The sequence below is a fragment of the Oncorhynchus mykiss genome, chromosome 30 (genome assembly GCF_057628025.1).
Source record: "Oncorhynchus mykiss isolate SJ-2025 chromosome 30, ASM5762802v1, whole genome shotgun sequence".
Taxonomy (NCBI): Eukaryota; Metazoa; Chordata; class Actinopteri; order Salmoniformes; family Salmonidae; genus Oncorhynchus; species Oncorhynchus mykiss.
In genome coordinates, this window is record NC_143051.1 from 3,550,701 (window position 1) to 3,576,500 (window position 25,800).

Below are 25,800 nucleotides of genomic sequence, written 5' to 3' on the forward strand. Positions count from 1 at the left end.
GACAATTCCTTCGACCTCATGGTTTGGTTTTTGCTCTACCATGCACTGTCAACTGTGGGACCTTATATAGACAGGTGTGTTAAATAAACAGGTGTGTTATATAGACAGGTGTGAGCCTTTCCAGATCGTGTCCAATCAATTGAATTTACCACAGGTGGACTACAATGAAGTTGTAGAAACATCTCAAGGATGATCAATGGAAACAGGATGCACCTGAACTCAATGTTGAGTCTCATAGCAAAGAGTCTGAATATTTACAGTGGGGAGAACAAGTATTTGATACACCGGCGATTTTGCAGGTTTTCCTACTTACAAAGCATGTAAGGTCTGTAATTCTTATCACAGGTACAGAGCCGGAATTCTTACTGGTTGGTAGGTGATCAAATACTTATGTCATGGCAATAAAATGCAAATTAATTACTTAAAAATCATACAATGTGATTTTCTGGATTTTTATTTCAGATTCCGTCTCTCACAGTTGAAGTGTACCTATGATTAAAAATTACAGACCTCTACATGCTTTGTAAGTAGGAAAACCTGCAAAATCGGCAGTGTATCAAATACTTGTTCTCCCCACTGTATGTAAGTAAGTTATTTGTTTAATATACGTTTAATAATTTCAATACATCTGTTTTCACTTTATCTCTATGGGGTTGTGTATAAATTGAGGATTTATTTTATTTGATCAATTTTAGAATAAAATTGTGGAAAAAGTAAAGGGGTCTGAATTCTTTCCGAACGGTTTATAAATTACTTTTGTACAAAGTCCCCCCATTTTAGAGAACAAAGAGTATTGGGACAAATTCCATATACATTGGCAGAGCGGTACGGGGGCGTTCCATGTTTAGATCCCCTGTGGTTCATGTCCTTACCTTGGCAGAGCGGTACGGGGGCGTTCCATGTTTAGATCCCCTGTGGTTCATATCCTGACCTTGGCAGAGCGGTACGGGGGCATTCCATACTGTATGTAGATTCACTGTGGTTCATATCCTTACCTTGGCAGAGCGGTACGGGGGCGTTCCATGCTGTATGTAGATCCCCTGTGGTTCATGTCCTTACCTTGGCAGAGCGGTACGGGGGCGTTCCATATATAAATCCCCTGGGGGGTGCGGGTGCAGGTGGCACTGCTTTGGCCAATCAGACGAAAACCCTGGTCACAGCTGAAGCGTAGGGTACTGCCTAGCTTGGTGCCTGTCTGACTGTGGACTGTTCCATTGAGAGGGTTGCTAGGTGGGCTGCAGTATGCCGCTGTGGATAAACAAACAACCGCATTTAATGAAACCACAACAACAACAACAACATTGAAATATTTAGACTAAATCTGAAAGGTTTCCACAGTTTGCTAGCTGGGCTGCAATACGCTGCTGTGAATAAACAAAGTAACAACTATTATGTTTAAATGTCTGAAAAGTTTCAAAAGTTGGTGAAAACATTATTAATATAAGAAAAGGTTGTTAGGGGGGGCTGTCATATGATATTGTGAATAAACAAGAAACAATAGTTGGTCGAAACAGTGAAAAAATACTGTACAACGACAGAGATAATATACTGTACAACGACAGTGATAATGTACTGTACAACGACAGTGATAATATACTGTACAACGATAGAGATAATATACTGTACAACGACAGTGATAATATACTGTACAACAACAGAGATAATATACTAAACAACGACAGTGATAATATACTGTACAACCACAGTGATAATATACTGTACAACGACAAAGACAGTATACTGTACAACGACAGTGATAATATACTGTACAACGACAGTGATAATATACTGTACAACGACAGTGATAATATACTGTACAACGACAGTGATAATATACTGTACAACGACAGTGATAATATACTGTACAACGACAGAGATAATATACACTACAACCACAGTGATAATATACTGTACAACGACAGAGATAATATACTAAACAACGACAGTGATAATATACTGTACAACGACAGTGATAATATACTGTACAACGACAGAGATAATATACTGTACAACCACAGTGATAATATACTGTACAACGACAGAGATAATATACTAAACAACGACAGTGATAATATACAGTGATAATATACTGTACAACAACAGTGATAATATACAGTGATAATATACAGTGATAATATACAGTGATAATATACTGTACAACAACAGTGATAATATACAGTGATAATATACAGTGATAATATACTGTACAACAACAGTGATAATATACAGTGATAATATACAGTGATAATATACTTTACAACAACAGTGATGATATACAGTGATAATATACAGTGATAATATACAGTGATAATATACTGCACAACAACAGTGATAATATACAGTGATAATATACAGTGATAATATACAGTGATAATATACTGTACAACAACAGTGATAATATACTGTACAACAACAGTGATAATATACAGTGATAATATACAGTGATAATATACAGTGATAATATACTTTACAACAACAGTGATGATATACAGTGATAATATACAGTGATAATATACTGTACAACAACAGTGATAATATACAGTGATAATATACAGTGATAATATACAGTGATAATATACTGTACAACAACCGTGATAATATACAGTGATAATATACAGTGATAATATACAGTGATAATATACTGTACAACAACAGTGATAATATACTGTACAACAACAGTGATAATATACAGTGATAATATACAGTGATAATATACAGTGATAATATACAGTACAACAACAGTGATAATATACAGTGATAATATACAGTGATAATATACAGTGATAATATACTGTACAACAACAGTGATAATATACAGTGATAATATGCAGTGATAATATACTGTACAACAACAGTGATAATATACAGTGATAATATACAGTGATAATATACAGTGGTAATATACTGTACAACAACAGTGATAATATACAGTGATAATATACTGTACAACAACAGTGATAATATACAGTGATAATATACAGTGATAATATACAGTGATAATATACAGTGATAATATACTGTACAACAACAGTGATAATATACAGTGATAATATACAGTGATAATATACTGTACAACAACAGTGATAATATACTGTACAACGACAGTGATAATATACAGTGATAATATACAGTGATAATATACTGTACAACAACAGTGATAATATACAGTGATAATATACAGTGATAATATACTGTACAACGACAGTGATAATATACTGTACAACGACAGTGATAATATACAGTGATAATATACAGTGATAATATACAGTGATAATATACAGTACAACAACAGTGATACTATACAGTGATAATATACAGTGATAATATACAGTGATAATATACAGTGATAATATACTGTACAACAACAGTGATAATATACAGTGATAATATACAGTGATAATATACAGTGATAATATACTCTACAACGACAGTGATAATGTACAGTGATAATATACAGTGATAATATACTGTACAACAACAGTGATAATATACTGTACAACAACAGTGATAATATACTGTACAACGACAGAGATAATATACTGTACAACAACAGTGATAATATACAGTGATAATATACAGTGATAATATACTCTACAACGACAGTGATAATGTACAGTGATAATATACAGTGATAATATACTGTACAACAACAGTGATAATATACTGTACAACAACAGTGATAATATACTGTACAACGACAGTGATAATATACAGTGATAATATACAGTGATAATATACAGTGATAATATACAGTACAACAACAGTGATAATATACTGTACAACAGCAGTGATAATATACTGTACAACGACAGTGATAATATACAGTGATAATATACAGTGATAATATACAGTGATAATATACAGTACAACAACAGTGATAATATACAGTGATAATATACAGTGATAATATACTGTACAACAACAGTGATAATATACTGTACAACAACAGTGATAATATACTGTACAACGACAGTGATAATATACAGTGATAATATACAGTGATAATATACAGTGATAATATACAGTACAACAACAGTGATAATATACAGTGATAATATACAGTGATAATATACAGTGATAATATACAGTACAACAACAGTGATAATATACAGTGATAATATACAGTGATAATATACAGTGATAATATACAGTGATAATATACAGTGATAATATACAGTGATAATATACAGTGATAATATACAGTAATAATATACAGTGATAATATACTGTACAACAGCAGTGATAATATACAGTGATAATATACAGTGATAATATACTGTACAACCACAGTGAGCAGAGCTGAGCCTTTAAACAGTATTCTAACTGAGAAATATTCCTTTGCCCCAACTTAGCAAGCAGTTGTTTATCTACAGATAGTTATACGTACTATCTGTAGAGAACCTACAGATGGAAAAACTGGACTATCTAAATTAGGTGTGTTTTCAAAAACAAAAACAAGGGAGAGAGAGACACAGAGACGTCTCAGTGTGCTGCAAAACAGAAATGGATGCTAGACTGAGGCCAGAGCTCATAACATGTCTAAATACACAATATAAAAACATCCTATATCGGTTTTTGGTAGCCAGCTAAATATACAACTGTAACAATCCCATTCTGAGTAATGCAACACGTCTGGGGTTGAGTTTCTCTCGGACTACATGGGGATCTGAAATATAGACTGCTGGACGGACACACACACACGGACACGCACACACACACACACACACACACACACACACACACACACACACACACACACACACACACACACACACACAGCAGTAGAGCAGCTACGTCAGAGGAGAAGGAATTTGAGATTAAACCCATTGGAATGATAACGTGTGGCGTGAAGTGTGGCATTGAGCGCAGGGGAGATTAGCGAGGAAGTGGACCACGAACACAGAAAAGCGTATCATTCATTATGGCTAATCTCAATGACTATATTGCTATAAATATCTCCATAAAAATGCTAATTCTGGACCCGAAACGCTGTATCCCATCCAACGCAATGAACAGACAATTCAGATTCCCCTACGGTATAAAAAGTTATGGCTGTTCGATGTTAACCGAGTGATGTATATGCAGTTTATGGGCCGCTGTAGCTCTCTCTCTCAAACAAATTGTTTCACAGAGGCAGAACATTTTAAAACTTTTTGGGGGATTGGTGGGGAATAGGTGCTAGATAAGGGAACCCCATAATGGGGATTTAACACTGTAAAACACCAGATCATATTCAATAGGTGTTAGATAAGGGAACCAAAGTAGCCGGGGGACAGTGCATTGTGATTTTGGCTCAGGCCCAGGGTTGCATCCCAAATAGCACTGTGTTCCCTACATGGTTCTCTGGGCAGCATCCCAAATAGCACCCTACCTACATGGTGCTCTGGGCAGCATCCCAAATAGCACCCTACCTACATGGTGCTCTGGGCAGCATCCCAAATAGCACCCTACCTACATGGTTCTCTAGGCAGCATCCCAAATAGCACCGTATTCCCTACATGGTGCTCTAGGCAGCATACCAAATAGCACCGTATTCCCTACATGGTGCTCTAGGCAGCATCCCAAATAGCACCGTATTCCCTACATGGTGCTCTGGGCAGCATCCCAAATAGCACCGTATTCCCTACATGGTGCTCTGGGCAGCATCCCAAATAGCACTGTGTTCCCTACATGGTGCTCTGGGCAGCATCCCAAATAGCACCGTATTCCCTACATGGTGCTCTGGGCAGCATCCCAAATAGCACTGTGTTCCCTACATGGTGCTCTGGGCAGCATCCCAAATAGCACTGTGTTCCCTACATGGTGCTCTGGGCAGCATCCCAAATAGCACTGTGTTCCCTACATGGTGCTCTGGGCAGCATCCCAAATAGCACTGTGTTCCCTACATGGTGCTCTGGGCAGCATCCCAAATAGCACTGTGTTCCCTACATGGTGCTCTGGGCAGCATCCCAAATAGCACTGTATTCCCTACATGGTGCTCTGGGCAGCATCCCAAATAGCACTGTGTTCCCTACTTGGTGCTCTGGGCAGCATCCCAAATAGCACTGTGTTCCCTACATGGTGCTCTAGGCAGCATCCCAAATAGCACCGTATTCCCTACATGGTGCTCTGGGCAGCATCCCAAATAGCACCTTATTCCCTACATGGTGCTCTGGGCAGCATCCCAAATAGCACTGTATTCCCTACATGGTGCTCTGGGCAGCATCCCAAATAGCACCCTATTCCCTAATTTGGAACAGTAGTGTACTATGTAGGGAATAGGGTGCAAAACAGGGAGAGAAGGAAGGAAGAAAGGGAACAGAACAAAGACATAGAAAGAAAAGAAGGGGAGCGAGGGATCGAGGGAACGAGGGATCGAGGGAACGAGGGAGCGAGGGATCGAGGGAACGAGGGATCGAGGGAACGAGGGAGCGAGGGATCGAGGGAACGAGGGAGCGAGGGAACGAGGGAGCGAGGGAACGAGGGATCGAGGGAACGAGGGAGCGAGGGAACGAGGGAGCGAGGGAGCGAGGGAGCAGGTGTGTTGCTACAGCTGGTGATGGAGGAGATGACAAAGGGCCATGGAGATAAAAGATGGATTGATAAAGAAAACAGTACAAAACGTAGAATCTGTTCTCGCCATCTGTCTGGTTCCCACTGAGGTATTCATACAGAAGGCAACTCCATATTGATGAAGCCAACCAACCTGAGAGCTACTGTCTGCCACTAACTCAACCAACCTATGAACTGCTGTCTGCCACTAACTCAACCAACCTGTGAGGAGATGTCTGCCACTAACTCAGCCAACCTGTGAGGAGATGCCTGCCACTAACTCAACCAACCTGTGAGGAGATGTCTGCCATTAACTCAGCCAACCTGAGAGGAGATGCCTGCCACTAACTCAGCCAACCTGTGAGGAGATGCCTGCCACTAACTCAGCCAACCTGATAGCTGCTGTCTGCCACTAACTCAACCAACCTGAGAGGAGATGCCTGCCACTAACTCAGCCAACCTGTGAGGAGATGCCTGCCACTAACACAACCAACCTGTGAGGAGATGCCTGCCACTAACTCAACCAACCTGTGAGGAGATACCTGCCACTAACTCAGCCTACCTGAGAGGAGATGCCTGCCATTAACTCAGCCAACCTGAGAGGAGATGCCTGCCACTAACTCAGCCAACCTGTGAGGAGATGCCTGCCACTAACTCAAACAACCTGTGAGGAGATGCCTGCCACTAACTCAGCCAACCTGTGAGGAGATCTCCCCTACATAGTGCACTACCTTTGATGGTGGGAGTGAAAGAACAACATCTGGCCGGGGAGAGGGAACGAGGCAGGGAGGACTCTGGCGAGAGAGGGAGGGAGGGATGGCGGTACAGATGCAAGTAGGACTGTGGTGAGAGAGGGAGAACGATGGAGGGGTGATTAGTCAATCTGCCTGAGGAGTGTTGATACGTAACAGAGGGAGCGCTTTAAATATTGATACGGCGATAACTCATCCAACGTAATGCAGTTGTCCTTATATCAACACATCCTTCATCTTTAGGAGGGAAAGAGAACAGAATAACAACTCATGTAGGGTTTAAACATGATACCACCTGTTCGAGACACACACACACACACACACACACTCTTCATGGACTCACCTGAGTATCGTATGCGGAAGCCTTTGTGGCTGGTGGTGTGGTCGAAGGACCAGTGGAGGTAGACCTTGTTGTTAGAGCTGGTGATGCTGAGAGGAGATGAGTAGTTTCCACTCAGAGTGACCAGGAGAGGACTCTGTCTGGACGGACCTGTATAGATAGATAAGAGAGAGAGACTTGGACTTATTGTCTTACTTTAAATGTGACATTCTCCATTCACTACCCCCCCCCCCCCCCCCCCCATATAATGACGCATCACATACCATCACTCCACTAATCACAGTTCACAACAACATAGTACTTTACAATACACACTGCATCATCACATTACAACCCTACATCTAACCCTTCCTCCAACAACCCTGGGTTTAAATGACATAATGAACCTCTAACAACCCTGGGTTTAAATGACATAATGAACCTCTAACAACCCTGGGTTTAAATGACATAATGAACCTCTAACAACCCTGGGTTTAAATGACATAATGAACCTCTTACAACCCTGGGTTTAAATGACATAATGAACCTCTTACAACCCTGGGTTTAAATGACATAATGAACCTCTTACAACCCTGGGTTTAAATGACATAATGAACCTCTTACAACCCTGGGTTTAAATGACATAATGAACCTCTTACAACCCTGGGTTTAAATGACATAATGAACCTCTTACAACCCTGGGTTTAAATGACATAATGAACCTCTAACAACCCTGGGTTTAAATGACATAATGAACCTCTTACAACCCTGGGTTTAAATGACATAATGAACCTCTTACAACCCTGGGTTTAAATGACATAATGAACCTCTTACAACCCTGGGTTTAAATGACATAATGAACCTCTTACAACCCTGGGTTTAAATGACATAATGAACCTCTTACAACCCTGGGTTTAAATGACATAATGAACCTCTAACAACCCTGGGTTTAAATGACATAATGAACCTCTTACAACCCTGGGTTTAAATGACATAATGAACCTCTTACAACCCTGGGTTTAAATGACATAATGAACCTCTTACAACCCTGGGTTTAAATGACATAATGAACCTCTTACAACCCTGGGTTTAAATGACATAATGAACCTCTTACAACCCTGGGTTTAAATGACATAATGAACCTCTTACAACCCTGGGTTTAAATGACATAATGAACCTCTAACAACCCTGGGTTTAAATGACATAATGAACCTCTTACAACCCTGGGTTTAAATGACATAATGAACCTCTAACAACCCTGGGTTTAAATGACATAATGAACCTCTTACAACCCTGGGTTTAAATGACATAATGAACCTCTTACAACCCTGGGTTTAAATGACATAATGAACCTCTAACAACCCTGGGTTTAAATGACATAATGAACCTCTTACAACCCTGGGTTTAAATGACATAATGAACCTCTTACAACCCTGGGTTTAAATGACATAATGAACCTCTAACAACCCTGGGTTTAAATGACATAATGAACCTCTAACAACCCTGGGTTCATATGACATAATGAACCTCTTACAACCCTGGGTTTAAATGACATAATGAACCTCTAACAACCCTGGGTTTAAATGACATAATGAACCTCTTACAACCCTGGGTTTAAATGACATAATGAACCTCTTACAACCCTGGGTTTAAATGACATAATGAACCTCTAACAACCCTGGGTTTAAATGACATAATGAACCTCTAACAACCCTGGGTTCATATGACATAATGAACCTCTTACAACCCTGGGTTTAAATGACATAATGAACCTCTAACAACCCTGGGTTTAAATGACATAATCAACCTCTTACAACCCTGGGTTTAAATGACATAATGAACCTCTAACAACCCTGGGTTTAAATGACATAATGAACCTCTAACAACCCTGGGTTCATATGACACCTCATAAACATTGATGGTGTGACTCTTTTTCATGGTCCTTTCGAGCCGATGGGGTCAATAACTGTTTAGACATGATCAGTAGTGATATCCTGATCAGCTCGACCAGTTGGGGGAGGATTCCAATGCCTTGAGGTGTTTAGCATGTGGTTTCACGTCTACACATGCTAGTTCTAGTGGTCTGTCATGTTAGCAGGAGCTGTCAACTTCTAAATCAAAAGAAGCTCTTTCTATTGAGGCTTTGCCAATGTACTCGTCCGTGTAGTTTGGTCCCATGCTGCTATGGCAGAGATAGCAGCTGGGAAGTGAGAAACAGATTCCCATCCAAGAATCCAACGATCCACACTCTGTTTTGGCAGCCCACGAGGGCTTACACGTCTGTTCTCTCCCCGCTCGTTGGAAGATTAAAAAAAAAAGAGGAATCAGTAACACTTCTCTCCAGCTCACCCAGGTCTTTAGAGAGGTTGGTAGTGTGTAGAGTCAGACCATTTCTCTCCAGCTCACCCACGTCTTTAGAGAGGTTGGTAGTGTGTAGAGTCAGACCATTTCTCTCCAGCTCACCCAGGTCTTTAGAGAGGTTGGTAGTGTGTAGAGTCAGACCATTTCTCTCCAGCTCACCCACGTCTTTAGAGAGGTTGGTAGTGTGTAGAGTCAGACCATTTCTCTCCAGCTCACCCACGTCTTTAGAGAAGTTGGTAGTGTATAGAGTCAGACTGACATAGCCTTTCAAATAAATATTTGTTTCCACTAATAAAGTGGCCATATTATATACATAACATCAACAAATAAGTCTGCTCATTTCTATTAATTTTTTGAATGTTTTAATGGTTGCCTGAAGAGGGCGCTCTACGAGCTGCTCATTGTACATTCAGCCCTACAATCACGATGCGAGAGAGACTATGCATGGTGGTTTGACGATGAGTAGTGTCGTGAAGTGACTATCATTCATGTGATGACTAATAATAATATTACTTATTAATAATATAATAAATAATTTTGCACGCCCAATTTTTCAGTTTTTGATTTGTTAAAAGAGTCTTAAATATCCAATAAATGTTGTTCCACTTCATGATTGTGTCCCACTTGTTGTTGATTCTTCACAAAAAAATACAGTTTTATATCTTTATGTTTGAAGCCTGAAATGTGGCAAAAGGTCGCAAAGTTCAAGGGGGCCGAATAATTTCGCAAGGCACTGTATATTACAACAGTCCGGTTTTGTTAAGTGATAAAACTGTCCGAATTCCCCCTTTCCTCTCCTTTGGGAGAGAGGGGGTTTGGGCTAATCTGGCACCCATGATCCTCACCAAAGAAAGACAGAAAGAAAGAAAGAACGAAAGGAGAAGGAGAGAGAGAGAGAGAGAGTCATGACAGTAGCAGCCCTGTCCTCATCACATTCTCACTTAGTTAACGTTAGTTAGCTAGCTAGCCAGCAATGTAGTTAGGCTCTCTCTAGCTAGCATGGTAGTTAGTCTAGCTAGTAGTCTGTGCTACTTTGTGCGAACACTGGACGGGCGCAAAAAGTGAACTCATCCTTGACACCAAATGAACACCGCTATTTTCTGGGACTGCTTGTGAGCATAGTTAGTTAGTTAGTTTGTCTGACAAAAATAGGACTGTTGGAGCAGATCTTTTGTTCAGGCCATATGCATAAATAATGAGATGAGACTGTTAGTTAGCTATCTAATCAGAAAGTGACAACAAAATGGAAAATGTTCAGTCATCAGCGGCCAGTTCATTATGTACACCTTTCTAGTATTGGGTCAAACCCCCCTTTGCCTCCAGAACATTCTGAATTATTTGGGGCATGGATTCTATGAGGTGTGGCATTCAAACGTTGCTAATTTGCTATCAAGGGACTTAACATTTTCCACACCATTACACCACCGCCACCAGCCTGTACCATCAACACCAGGCAGGATTGGTTCATGGTTCATGGACTCCTACTGCTTACGCCACATCCTGACACTGCCATCAGCATGCTGCAACAGGAACCAGGATTCGTCGGACCAGGCAATGTTTTTCTACTCCTCAGTGGTCCAGTATTAGTGATCGCATGCCCATTGGACCCTCTTCTTCTTGTTTTTAGCTAATAGGAGTGCAACCCGGTGTTGTCGTCCGCTGCAATAGCCCATCCGTGACAAGAACCGATGAGTTGTGCATTCCGAGATGTTGTTCTGGACACCACTGTTGTACAGCGCCATTACAGTGCCTTGCAAAAGTATTCACCATGTCACACCCTGATCAGTTTCACCTGTCCTCGTTATTGTCTCCACCCCCTCCAGGTGTTGCTTGTTTTCCCCAGTGTATTTATCCATGTGTTTCCTGTCTCTCTGTGTCAGTTCGTCTTGTATGTTTCCAAGTCAACCATCGTTTTCCCCGTTCTCCTGCTTTTTGCATTCTCCTTTTTCTAGTCCTCCTGGTTTTGACCCTTGCCTGTTTCTGGACTTTGTACCCACCTGCCTGACCATTCTGCCTGCCTTGACCACGAGCCTGTCTGCCACTCTGTACCTCCTGGACTGATCTGGTTTCGACCTTTTTGCCTGTCAACGACCATTCTCTTGCCTACCCTTTTGGATGAATAAACATTGTAAAACTCCAACCATCTGCCTCCTGTGTCTAAATCTGGGTCTCGCCTTATGCCTTGATACACCACCTTGGCGTTTTTCCTATTTTGTTGCACTACGATGTAATTTAAATGGATTTTGGGGTTCATGTAATGGACATACACAGAATAGTCTAAAACGGTGAAGTGAAGTGAAAAAAGAAAACTTGTTTCAAAAAATTCTAAATAATAAAAAATGGAAAAGTTGTGCGTGCTGAAGTGGGAAGTTTAGTTTTAGGTTGGAGACATTAAAACTCATTTTCAACCACTCCACAAATGTCTTATTAATGAACAAACTATAGTTTTGGCAAGTCGGTTAGGACATCTACTTTGTGCATGACACAAGTCATTTTTCCAACAATTGTTAACAGACAGATAATTTCACTTATAATTCACTGTATCACAATTCCAGTGGGTCAGAAGTTTACATACACTAAGTTGACTATGCCTTTAAACAGCTTGATAAATTCCAGAAAATGATGTCATGGCTTTAGAAGCTTCTGATAGGCTAATTGACATCATTTGAGTCAATTGGAGATGTACCTGTGGATGTATTTCAAGGCCTACCTTCAAACTCAGTGTCTCTTTGCTTGATATCATGGGAAAATCAAAAGAAATCAGCCAAGACCTCAGAAAAAAGTCATCCTTGGGAGCAATTTCCAAACACTTGAAGGTACCACATTCATCTGTACAAACAATGGTACGCAAGTATAAACACCATGGGACCACGCAGTCATCATACCGCTCAGGGAGGAGACGCGTTCTGTCTCCTAGAGAGGAACGTACTTTGGTGCGAAAAGTGCAAATCAATCCCAGAACAGCAGCCAAGGACCTTGTGAAGATGCTGGAGGAAACAGGTACAAAAGTATCTATATTCACAGTAAAACCAGTCCTATATCGACATAACCTGAAAGGCCACTCAGCAAGGAAGAAGCCACTGCTCCAAAACCGCCATAAAAAAGCTAGACTACGGATTGCAACTGCACATGGGGACAAAATATCTTACTTCTTGGAGAAATGTTCTCTGGTCTGATGAAGGGGGTGGCAGTATCATTGTGTGGGAGTACTTTGCTGCAGGAGGGACTGGTGCACTTCACAAAATAGATGTTGGAGTGGCCATCACAAAGCCCTGACCTCAATCCTATAGAAAATTTGTGGGCAGAACTGACAAAGTGTGTGTGAGCAAGGAGGCCTACAAACCTGACTCAGTTACATGGGCCAAAATTCACCCAACTTGTTGTGGGCAACTTGTGGAAGACTACCCAAAATGTTTGACCCAAGTTAAACAATTTAAAGGCAATGCTACCAAATACTACTATGTAAACTTCTGACCCACTGGGAATGTGATGAAATAAATAAAAGGTGAAATAAATCATTCTCTCTACTATTATTCTGACATTTCACATTCTTAAAATAAAGTGGTGATCCTAACTGACCTAAGACAGGGAATTGTTTATAGGATTAAATGTCAGGAATTGTGAAAAACTGAGTTTTAAATGTATTTGTCTAAGATGTATGTAAACTTCCGACTAGTTTAAATAAAGTCCACCAATATGCAATCTCAGTGTCACATGATCTGTCACATGAGCTCAGTATATATACACACACCTGCTCTGAAAGGGCCCAGAGTCTGCAACACCACTAAGCAAGGGGCACAACCAAGCAAGCGGCACAAATACCTTCAGAAGTCACAGAAGAAACTAATTACCTTCAGAAGTCACATAATTAGCTGCAACACCACTAAGCATGGCGCACCACCAAGCAAGCGGCACCATGAAGACCAAGGAGCTCTCCAAACAGGTCAGGGACAACGTTGTGGAGAAGTACAGATCAGGGTTGGGTTATAAAAAATATCAGAAAGTTTGAACATCCCACAGAGCACCAATAAATCCATTATTATTTTTTTTTAAATAATATGGCATCACAACAAACCTGCCAAGAGAGGGCCGTCCACCAAAACTCACTGACCAGGCAAGGAGGCCATTAATCAGAGAGTCAACAAAGAGACCAAAGATAAACCTGAAGGAGCTGCAAAGCTTGGATTGGAGTATCTGTCCATAGGACAACTTTAAGCCGTTCACTCCACGGAGCTTGGCTTTATGGAAGAGTGTACAGAAAAAAATATGCAAACACGTTTGGTGTTCACCACAAGGCATGTGGGAGACTCCCCAAGCAAGAAAGAAGTACTCTGGTGAGATGAGACATAAATGTAGCTTTTTTGCCATCAAGGAAAATGCTATATCTGTCGGAAACCCAACACCCCAAGAACACCATCCCTACAGTGAAGCATGGTGGTGCTAGCGTCATGCTGTGGGAATGTCTTTTCATCGGCAGGTGCTGGGAAACTGCTCAAATATTGAAGTAATGATGGATGGCGCTAAATGAGGGAAACTAAATGAGGGAAACCTGTTTCAGTCTTCCAGAGATTTGAGACAGGGACGGAGGTTCACCTTCCAGCAGGACAATGACCCTAAGCCTACTGCTAAAGTAACACTTGAGTGGTTTAAGGGAAAACCTTTAAATGTCTTGGAATGGCATAGTCAAAGTCCAGACCTCAATCCAATTGAGAATCTGTGGTATGACTTAAAGATTGCTGTACAGCAAAACAGGTAGTATAGACAGGCAGTATATGCAGTTCGTAAATACAACAATACAGGCAGTATATACAACAATACAGGCAGTATATACAACAATACAGGCAGTATATATAACAATACAGGCAGTATATACAACAATACAGGCAGTATATACAACAATACAGGCAGTATATACAACAACACAGGGAGTATATACAACAATACAGGCAGTAATTACAACAATAAAGGCAGTATATACAACAATACAGGCAGTAATTACAACAATAAAGGCAGTATATACAACAATACAGGCAGCATATACAACAATAAAGGCAGTAATTACAACAATACAGGTAGTATATTACAATACAGGGAGTATATACAACAATACAGGCAGTATATACAACAATACAGGCAGTATATACAACAATACAGGCAGTATATACAACAATACAGGCAGTATATACAACAATACAGGCAGTATATACAACAATACAGGCAGTATATACAACAATACAGGCAGTATATACAACAATACAGGCAGTATATACAACAATACAGGCAGTAATTACTACAATATAGGAAGTATATACAACAATACAGGCAGTATATACAACAATACAGGCAGTAATTACAACAATATAGGAAGTATATACAACAATACAGGTAGTAAATACAACACTGGTAGTATATACACAACAATACAGGTAGTATATACACAACAATACAGGTAGTATATACACGACAATACAGGTAGTATATATAACAATACAGGTAGTATATATAACAATACAGGTAGTATATACAACAATAAAGATAGTATCCACAACGTTAAAAAAGTAATAGACACTCACCGTCAAAGATCTCCAACTCGTCAAACTGCCGGCTGGTCTGGAAGTGTTGTATTGTGAACGTGATGTTGTAGCCCGGCTCTACCTTGACCACCCACGAACAGGACTCAAAGTGGGGGAAGCCGCTGCCGGGGGACTGGCTCATGATGACGCCCGTGGAGGCTGTTAGGACCTCGTTCATGGGACACGTCACTGTGAGGAGAGACAGAGGGGCTGTTAGGACCGGGGGACTGGCTCATGATGACGCCCGTGGAGGCTGTTAGGACCTCGTTGACGGGACACGTCACTGTGAGGGGAGACAGAGGGGCTGTTAGGACCTCGTTCATGGGACACGTCACTGTGAGGGGAGACAGAGGGCTGTTAGGACCTCGTTCACGGGACACGTCACTGTGAGGGGAGACAGAGGGGCTGTTAGGACCTGGTTCACGGGACACGTCACTGTGAGGGGAGACAGAGGGGCTGTTAGGACCTCGTCCACGGGACACGTCACTGTGAGGGGAGACAGAGGGGCTGTTAGGACCTCGTTCACGGGACACGTCACTGGGAGGGGAGACAGAGGGGCTGTTAGGACCGGGGGACTGGCTCATGATGACCCCTGTGGAGGCTGTTAGGACCTCGTTCATTGGACACGTCACTGTGAGGGGAGACAGAGGGGCTGTTAGGACCTCGTCCACGGGACACGTCACTGTGAGGGGAGACAGAGGGGCTGTTAGGACCTCGTCCACGGGACACGTCACTGTGAGGGGAGACAGAGGGGCTGTTAGGACCTCGTCCACGGGACACGTCACTGTGAGGGGAGACAGAGGGGCTGTTAGGACCTCGTCCACGGGACACGTCACTGTGAGGGGAGACAGAGGGGCTGTTAGGACCTCGTCCACGGGACACGTCACTGTGAGGGGAGACAGAGGGGCTGTTAGGACCTCATTCACGGGACACGTCACTGTGAGGGGAGACAGAGGGGCTGTTAGGACCTCGTTCACGGGACACGTCACTGTGAGGGGAGACAGAGGGGCTGTTAGGACCTCGTCCACGGGACACGTCACTGTGAGGGGAGACAGAGGGGCTGTTAGGACCTCATTCACGGGACACGTCACTGTGAGGGGAGACAGAGGGGCTGTTAGGACCTCGTTCACGGGACACGTCACTGTGAGGGGAGACAGAGGGGCTGTTAGGACCTCGTCCACGGGACACGTCACTGTGAGGGGAGACAGAGGGGCTGTTAGGACCTCGTCCACGGGACACGTCACTGTGAGGGGAGACAGAGGGACAGTCAGTCAACAGGTAGATAGTATTTGTTTTGTGGGGTATTTTTTCATATCTTGAGGGACTTGCATTGAGTAAGGTGTTGGGTATCACTGTGGGAGGAGACAGAGGGGCGAACGTGGTCAATAATGAGAGCACACTTGAAATCAGTACTTTCAGACTGTGATCTTGACCTGACAGACTTGCAGTTTGGACAGTGTCATGTGGAGAGTCCTTAGTAACGTTGGTTGTGATGTACTGTAGTTGAATCACTAACAGTCAAGTCTAGATTAAGTCTCAAATACTGGACAATTTAGTCAAGTGCACCTTGACAACTGATAGGACTGAAACACCAAAGCACTCATTGCAAATGGCCCTGTCCGGAGGTGTCATCGGATGGGGCCACAGTGTCTCCTGACCCCTCCTGTCTCAGCCTCCAGTATTTATGCTGCGGTAGTTTATGTGTCGGGGGGCTAGGGTCAGTTTGTTATATCTGGAGTACTTCTCCTGTCCTATTCGGTGTCCTGTGTGAATTTAAGTATGCCCTCTCTAATCTTAAGTATGCCCTCTCTTTCTCTCTTTCTTTCTCTCTCTCGGAGGACCTGAGCCCTAGGACCATGCCTCAGGACTACCTGACATGATGACTCCTTGCTGTCCCCAGTCCACCTGGCCATGCTGCTGCTCCAGTTTCAACTGTTCTGCCTTATTATTATTCGACCATGCTGGTCATTTATGAACATTTGAACATCTTGGCCATGTTCTGTTATAATCTCCACCTGGCACAGCCAGAAGAGGACTGGCCACCCCACATAGCCTGGTTCCTCTCTAGGTTTCTTCCTAGGTTTTGGCCTTTCTCCTGAGTTTTTCCGAGCCACCGTGCTTCTACACCTGCATTGCTTGCTGTTTGGGGTTTTAGGCTGGGTTTCTGTACAGCACTTTGAGATATCAGCTGATGTACGAAGGGCTTCATAAATACATTTGATTTGATTTGATTGCAAAGCTATGGAGACAAAAGGGCCAAGGAAAGGGACTGGGAAAGGACCAGGGGAAAGGACCAGGGAAAGGACCAGGGGAAAGGACCAGGGAAAGGACCAGGGGAAAGGACCAGGGAAAGGACCAGGGAAAGGACCAGGGAAAGGACCAGGGAGAGGGACAGGGAGAGGGACTGGGAAAGGACCAGGGAAAGGACCAGGGAAAGGATAAGGGAAAAGGACAAGGGGAAAGAACCAGGGGAAATGACCAGGGGAAGGACCAGGGAAAGGACCAGGGAAAGGACCAGAGAAAGGACCAGGGAAAGGACCAGGGAAAGGACCAGGGAGAGGGACTGGGAAAGGACCAGGGAAAGGACCAGGGAAAGGACAAGGGAAAAGGACCAGGGGAACGGAGCAGGGAAAGAACCAGGGGAAAGGACCAGGGGAAGGACCAGGGGAAAGGACGAGGGAAAGGACCAGGGAAAGGGGCAGGGAAAAGACCAGGGAAAGGACCAGGGAAAGGACCAGGGAAAGGACCAGGGGAAAGAACCAGGGGAAAGGATCAGGGAAAGAACCAGGGAAAGGACCAGGGAAAGGGACAGGGAAAAGACCAGGGAAAGGACCAGGGAAAAGACCAGGGGAAAGGACCAGGGAAAGGACCAGGGGAAAGGACCAGGGAAAGGACCAGGGAAAGGGACTGGGAAAGGACCAGGGAAAGGACCAGGGAAAGGACCAGGAAAAGGGACAGGGAAAGGGACAGGGAAAGGGACTGGGAAAGGACCAGGGCTGAGAACCTCAACATTATAATGCTAACCACTTCATACAGCTTCCGATGCTATTGAACAATCTAATGAACTGCTAAAACTCGACATTGATCTGAATTCCTCTTATCAGGCACCAGGACGTCAGCAGGTGGACCTCCTAATGCAGGTTGGTGATATTACATCAGAGCCTGTCCTCTTCCTGTCTCTGTGACAGACAGGCAGCTACAACGGGCCAAAGTCTAATGCTAAATGTGCCCCTGAGACATTTGTGAACATTTGTGTGTGTGTGTGTGTGTGTGTGTGTGTGTGTGTGTGTGTGTGTGTGTGTGTGAACCCTGTGTCTCTACGTGTGCCTCCGTCTCTCAGCCCAGTCATTGGTATTCCACGTGGAGCCTATTCATGACATTTCCTGACGGTTTTTACCCCCAGAATTATCAGACTTTCCAGAGGGTTCCTGTCCAAGGCATTTAGACGTGGAGGAAATATAGAAAGGCTCTCTCTGTCTCTCTGTGCATAAGAGCAGAACCTTGAACATGGCCGACCACATGAGAGGTGGGGAAGGTGGAGATCGGGGTGTGGGGGGGTGGAAGGGAAGTAAAACCAGCGGGGGGGTATAGTTTAATCTTCGTCATCATAGCATGAAACAATGTTAATTATTTGTCTTTAGTGGAACATCGGGTCTGTGATGTTTGAATTGTTGAATTGAAAATGACCCCTGAGATACTTAAAAGCTGTTTAGACCAAGCATAGTGGAGAGCAGATGTTTCGAAGGGCTTCATGGGAAATATATGTTTACATTACCATGTGAAATAGACAGTGTTGTAACAATTTGCAAAAGCGAAAATAAATCAACATAAATATGGGTTGTATTTACAATGGTGTTTGTTCTTCACTGGTTGCCCTTTTCTCACGGCATCAGGTCACAAATCTTGCTGCTGTGATGTCACACTGTGTTATTTCACCCAGTAGATGTGGGAGTTTATCAAAATCGGGTTTGTTTTCTAAATCTGTGTGTAATCTGAGGGAAATATGTGTCTCTAATATGGTCATTCATTGGGCAGGAGGTTAGGAAGTGCAGCTCAGTTTCCACCTCATTTTGTGGGCAGTGTGCACATAGACTGTCTTCTCTTGAGAGCCATGTCTGCCTACGGCGGCCTTTCTCAATAGCAAGGCTATGCTCACTGAGTCTGTACATAGTCAAAGCTTTCCTTAAGTTTGGGTCAGTCACAGTGGTCAGGTATTCTGCCACTGTGTACTCTCTGTTTGGGGTCAAATAGCATTCCAGTTTGCTCTGTTTTGTTGTTGATTCTTTCCAATGAAATAATATTTTCGTTTTCTCAATGATTATTTTCGATCTAATTGTGTTGCTGTCCTGGGGGCTCTGTGGACTCTGTGTTTGCGACCAGAGTCCCTGTACAAGCTGCCCGAGGGAACTCCTCTCTAGGTTCATCCCTCTGTAGGAGAGGGGCTTTGTTATATAATATGGAAGGAATCACTTATTTTTCAGTGATTTTAGAATTTAACAGCTCTTTTCTGGATTTTGATAATTGGCGGGAACCATCCTAAATCTGCTCTGCATGCATCATTTGATGTTTTACATTGTCCACTGAGGACACCACCACCACGAGACGTAAGAAAAAATAGATTCAAACCGATGGAAAAACTTGATTACAGAAAGGTTTACTTCATTGAAATACCAAGTATACATGTGAACAACAGATTTCACACATCAAAGTCTAAAGTGATTACAAACATCAAAACAACTGCATTCTCTGTTCAAACACCCTCAATAACACACTTCCAACACCCTCAATAACACACTTACAACACCCTCAATAACACACTTCCAACACCCTCAATAACACACTTCCAACACCCTCAATAACACACTTCCAACACCCTCAATAACAGACTTCAAACACCCTCAATAACACACTTCCAACACCCTCAATAACACACTTCAAACACCCTCAATAACACACTTCCAACCCCTCAATAACACACTTCAAACACCCTCAATAACACACTTCCAACACCCTCAATAACACACTTACAACACCCTCAATAGCACACTTCCAACACCCTCAATAACACACTTCCAACACCCTCAATAACACACTTCCAACACCCTCAATAACACACTTCCAACACCCTCAATAACACACTTCCAACACCCTCAATAACAGACTTCAAACACCCTCAATAACACACTTCAAACACCCTCAATAACACACTTCAAACACCCTCATTAACACACTTCCAACACCCTCAATAACACACTTCCAACACCCTCAATAACACACTTCCAACACCCTCAATAACACACTTCCAACACTCTCAATAAAACACTTCCAACACCCTCAATAACACACTTCCAACACCCTCAATAACACACTTCCAACACCCTCAATAACACACTTACAACACCCTCAATAGCACACTTCCAACACCCTCAATAACACACTTCCAACACCCTCAATAACACACTTCCAACACCCTCAATAACACACTTCCAACACCCTCAATAACACACTTCCAACACCCTCAATAACAGACTTCAAACACCCTCAATAACACACTTCAAACACCCTCAATAACACACGTCCAACACCCTCAATAACACACTTCCAACACTCTCAATAAAACACTTCCAACACCCTCAATAACACACTTCCAACACCCTCAATAACACACTTCCAACACCCTCAATAACACACTTCAAACACCCTCAATAACACACTTCCAACACCCTCAATAACACACTTCCAACACCCTCAATAACACACTTCCAACACCCTCAATAACACACTTCCAACACCCTCAATAACACACTTCCAACACTCTCAATAAAACACTTCCAACACCCTCAATAACACACTTCCAACACCCTCAATAACACACTTCCAACACCCTCAATAACACACTTACAACACCCTCAATAGCACACTTCCAACACCCTCAATAACACACTTCCAACACCCTCAATAACACACTTCCAACACCCTCAATAACACACTTCAAACACCCTCAATAACACACTTCCAACACCCTCAATAACACACTTCCAACCCTCTCAATAACACACTTCCAACACCCCAATAACACACTTCCAACACCCACAATAACACACTTCCAACACCCTCAATAACACACTTACAACTACAGAGGTAGTGTGACAGCGGTCTCAAATCCCAACATCATGTGACATGTGTCCTAAGTCTTAACATCATGTGACAGGTGTCCTAAGTCTTCACATCATGTGACAGGGGTCCTAAGTCCTAACATCATGTGACAGGGGTCCTAAATCCTAACATCATGTGACAGGGGTCCTAAGTCCTAACATCATGTGACAGGGGTCCTAAGTCTTAACATCATGTGACAGGGGTCCTAAGTCTTAACATCATGTGACAGGGGTCCTAAGTCTTAACATCATGTGACAGGGGTCCTGAGTCCTAACATCATGTGACAGGGGTCCTGAGTCCTAACATCATGTGAGAGGGGTCCTAAGTCCTAACCATCTTAGAGTGAAATGTCCCCATTGTGCATTCCGTTTTGTCATCAAAGCCCCATATACTACCCACCACTGCGACCTGTACGCTCGTTGGCTGGCCCTCGCTTCATACTCATCTCCAAACCCACTGGCTCCAGGTCATCTACAAGTTTCTGCTAGGTAAAGTCCCGCCTTATCTCAGCTCACTGGTCACCATAGCAGCACAAACTCGTAGCACGCGCTCCAGCAGGTATGGCTCACTGGTCACCCTAAAAACCAATTCTTCCTTTGGCCGCCTTTCCTTCCAGTTCTCTGCTGCCAATGACTGGAACAAACTGCAAAAATCAATGAAGCTGGATACTCATATCTCCCTCACTAGCTTTACCAGCTGTCAGAGCAGCTCACAGATCACTGCACCTGTACACAGCCCATCCAACTACCTCATCCCCATACTGTATTCATTTATTTATTTATCTTTCTCCTTTGCACCCCAGTATCTCTACTTGCACGTCATCATCTGCACAACTACCATTCCAATGTTTAATTGCTATAGTGTAATTACTTCGCCACCATGGCCTATTTATTGCCTTAACCTGTGTCTCCTAGTCTGCCTCGAGGCAGCAGTAGTAGTGACAGTAGGTTAACCTGTGTCTCCTAGTCTGCCTCGAGGCAGCAGTAGTAGTAGTGACAGTAGGTTAACCTGTGTCTCCTAGTCTGCCTCGAGGCAGCAGTAGTAGTGACAGTAGGTTAACCTGTGTCTCCTAGACTGCCTCGAGGCAGCAGTAGTAGTAGTGACAGTAGGTTAACCTGTGTCTCCTAGTCTGCCTCGAGGCAGCAGCAGTAGTAGTGACAGTAGGTTAACCTGTGTCTCCTAGTCTGCCTCGAGGCAGCAGCAGTAGTAGTGACAGTAGGTTAACCTGTGTCTCCTAGACTGCCTCGAGGCAGCAGTAGTAGTAGTGACAGTAGGTTAACCTGTGTCTCCTAGTCTGCCTCGAGGCAGCAGTAGGTTATCCTGTGTCTCCTAGTCTGCCTCGTGGCAGCAGTAGGTTAACCTGTGTCTCCTAGTCTGCCTCGAGGCAGCAGCAGTAGTAGTGACAGTAGGTTAACCTGTGTCTCCTAGACTGCCTCGAGGCAGCAGTAGTAGTAGTGACAGTAGGTTAACCTGTGTCTCCTAGACTGCCTCGAGGCAGCAGTAGGTTAACCTGTGTCTCCTAGACTGCCTCGAGGCAGCAGTAGGTTAACCTGTGTCTCCAAGTCTGCCTCGAGGCAGCAGCAGTAGTAGTGACAGTAGGTTAACCTGTGTCTCCTAGTCTGCCTCGAGGCAGCAGTAGGTTAACCTGTGTCTCCTAGTCTGCCTCGAGGCAGCAGTAGGTTATCCTGTGTCTCCTAGTCTGCCTCGTGGCAGCAGCAGTAGTAGTGACAGTAGGTTAACCTGTGTCTCCTAGTCTGCCTCGAGGCAGCAGCAGTAGTAGTGACAGTAGGTTAACCTGTGTCTCCTAGTCTGCCTCGAGGCAGCAGTAGTAGTAGTGACAGTAGGTTAACCTGTGTCTCCTAGTCTGCCTCGAGGCAGCAGCAGTAGTAGTGACAGTAGGTTAACCTGTGTCTCCTAGTCTGCCTCGAGGCAGCAGCAGTAGTAGTGGCAGTAGGTTAACCTGTGTCTCCTAGTCTGCCTCGAGGCAGCAGTAGTAGTGACAGTAGGTTAACCTGTGTCTCCTAGTCTGCCTCGAGGCAGCAGCAGTAGTAGTGACAGTAGGTTAACCTGTGTCTCCTAGTCTGCCTCGAGGCAGCAGTAGTAGTAGTGACAGTAGGTTAACCTGTGTCTCCTAGTCTGCCTCGAGGCAGCAGCAGTAGTAGTGACAGTAGGTTAACCTGTGTCTCCTAGACTGCCTCGAGGCAGCAGTAGTAGTAGTGACAGTAGGTTAACCTGTGTCTCCTAGTCTGCCTCGAGGCAGCAGTAGGTTATCCTGTGTCTCCTAGTCTGCCTCGTGGCAGCAGTAGGTTAACCTGTGTCTCCTAGTCTGCCTCGAGGCAGCAGCAGTAGTAGTGACAGTAGGTTAACCTGTGTCTCCTAGACTGCCTCGAGGCAGCAGTAGTAGTAGTGACAGTAGGTTAACCTGTGTCTCCTAGACTGCCTCGAGGCAGCAGTAGGTTAACCTGTGTCTCCTAGACTGCCTCGAGGCAGCAGTAGGTTAACCTGTGTCTCCAAGTCTGCCTCGAGGCAGCAGCAGTAGTAGTGACAGTAGGTTAACCTGTGTCTCCTAGTCTGCCTCGAGGCAGCAGTAGGTTAACCTGTGTCTCCTAGTCTGCCTCGAGGCAGCAGTAGGTTATCCTGTGTCTCCTAGTCTGCCTCGTGGCAGCAGCAGTAGTAGTGACAGTAGGTTAACCTGTGTCTCCTAGTCTGCCTCGAGGCAGCAGCAGTAGTAGTGACAGTAGGTTAACCTGTGTCTCCTAGTCTGCCTCGAGGCAGCAGTAGTAGTAGTGACAGTAGGTTAACCTGTGTCTCCTAGTCTGCCTCGAGGCAGCAGCAGTAGTAGTGACAGTAGGTTAACCTGTGTCTCCTAGTCTGCCTCGAGGCAGCAGCAGTAGTAGTGGCAGTAGGTTAACCTGTGTCTCCTAGTCTGCCTCGAGGCAGCAGTAGTAGTGACAGTAGGTTAACCTGTGTCTCCTAGTCTGCCTCGAGGCAGCAGCAGTAGTAGTGACAGTAGGTTAACCTGTGTCTCCTAGTCTGCCTCGAGGCAGCAGTAGTAGTAGTGACAGTAGGTTAACCTGTGTCTCCTAGTCTGCCTCGAGGCAGCAGCAGTAGTAGTGACAGCAGGTTAACCTGTGTCTCCTAGTCTGCCTCGAGGCAGCAGCAGTAGCAGTGACAGTAGGTTAACCTGTGTCTCCTAGTCTGCCTCGAGGCAGCAGTAGTAGTGACAGTAGGTTAACCTGTGTCTCCTAGTCTGCCTCGAGGCAGCAGCAGTAGCAGTGACAGTAGGTTAACCTGTGTCTCCTAGTCTGCCTCGAGGCAGCAGCAGTAGTAGTGACAGTAGGTTAACCTGTGTCTCCTAGACTGCCTCGAGGCAGCAGTAGTAGTAGTGACAGTAGGTTAACCTGTGTCTCCTAGACTGCCTCGAGGCAGCAGCAGTAGTAGTGACAGTAGGTTAACCTGTGTCTCCTAGACTGCCTCGAGGCAGCAGTAGGTTAACCTGTGTCTCCTAGTCTGCCTCGAGGCAGCAGTAGGTTAACCTGTGTCTCCTAGTCTGCCTCGAGGCAGCAGTAGGTTAACCTGTGTCTCCTAGTCTGCCTCGTGGCAGCAGCAGTAGTAGTGACAGCAGGTTAACCTGTGTCTCCTAGTCTGCCTAGAAGCGTCTCCATTACTGATGACTTTGAATCAGAAGTGCTAGCTGTGAGGGGGAGACGTGAGAACGGTTTAAATACAGACAAACATTAACACAGCTGCATAGGAATAATCGTGTGTGTGTGTGTGAGTGTGTGTGAGTGTGTGTGACTGTTTGTGTGTGACTGTGTGTGACTGTGTGTGCGTGTGTGCATCACAGGCGGCCTGTAGCACATTAATTAAGGAGGATAGGCTCAAAGTAATGGCTGGAATGGAATATATTGAATCGTATCAAACAAATAAAAAACATGGGTTTGATACCATTCCACTCAGCAGCCCCCTGTGGAGTAAATGGGTGCCACAGGCTGCATCAGTCGTGGGGAGGCAGTGAATGCTAAGCTATGCTAATTCTATACGAGTTAATGTACGGATGGAGCCAGCGGAGAGCATGCTAAGCTATGCTAATTCTATACGAGTTAAT

General features: G+C 43.9%; 1 protein-coding gene and 1 pseudogene across 1 annotated transcript in view; both read right to left on the reverse strand.

The window, feature by feature from the left end:
• csmd2 (CUB and Sushi multiple domains 2) overlaps window positions 1-25,800 on the reverse strand; it is a gene marked incomplete at its 5' end in the record, with an annotated part of 597,374 nt that overhangs the window by 136,588 nt on the left and 434,986 nt on the right. Inside the window, 3 exons of the mRNA XM_090227432.1 lie at window positions 1,060-1,248; window positions 7,627-7,773; window positions 15,537-15,725. Of these exons, the coding sequence (XP_090083558.1) occupies window positions 1,060-1,248; window positions 7,627-7,773; window positions 15,537-15,725 (525 nt within the window). The remainder of the gene's footprint in view (window positions 1-1,059; window positions 1,249-7,626; window positions 7,774-15,536; window positions 15,726-25,800) is intronic.
• Window positions 14,184-15,490, reverse strand: LOC149970179 (uncharacterized; annotated as a pseudogene).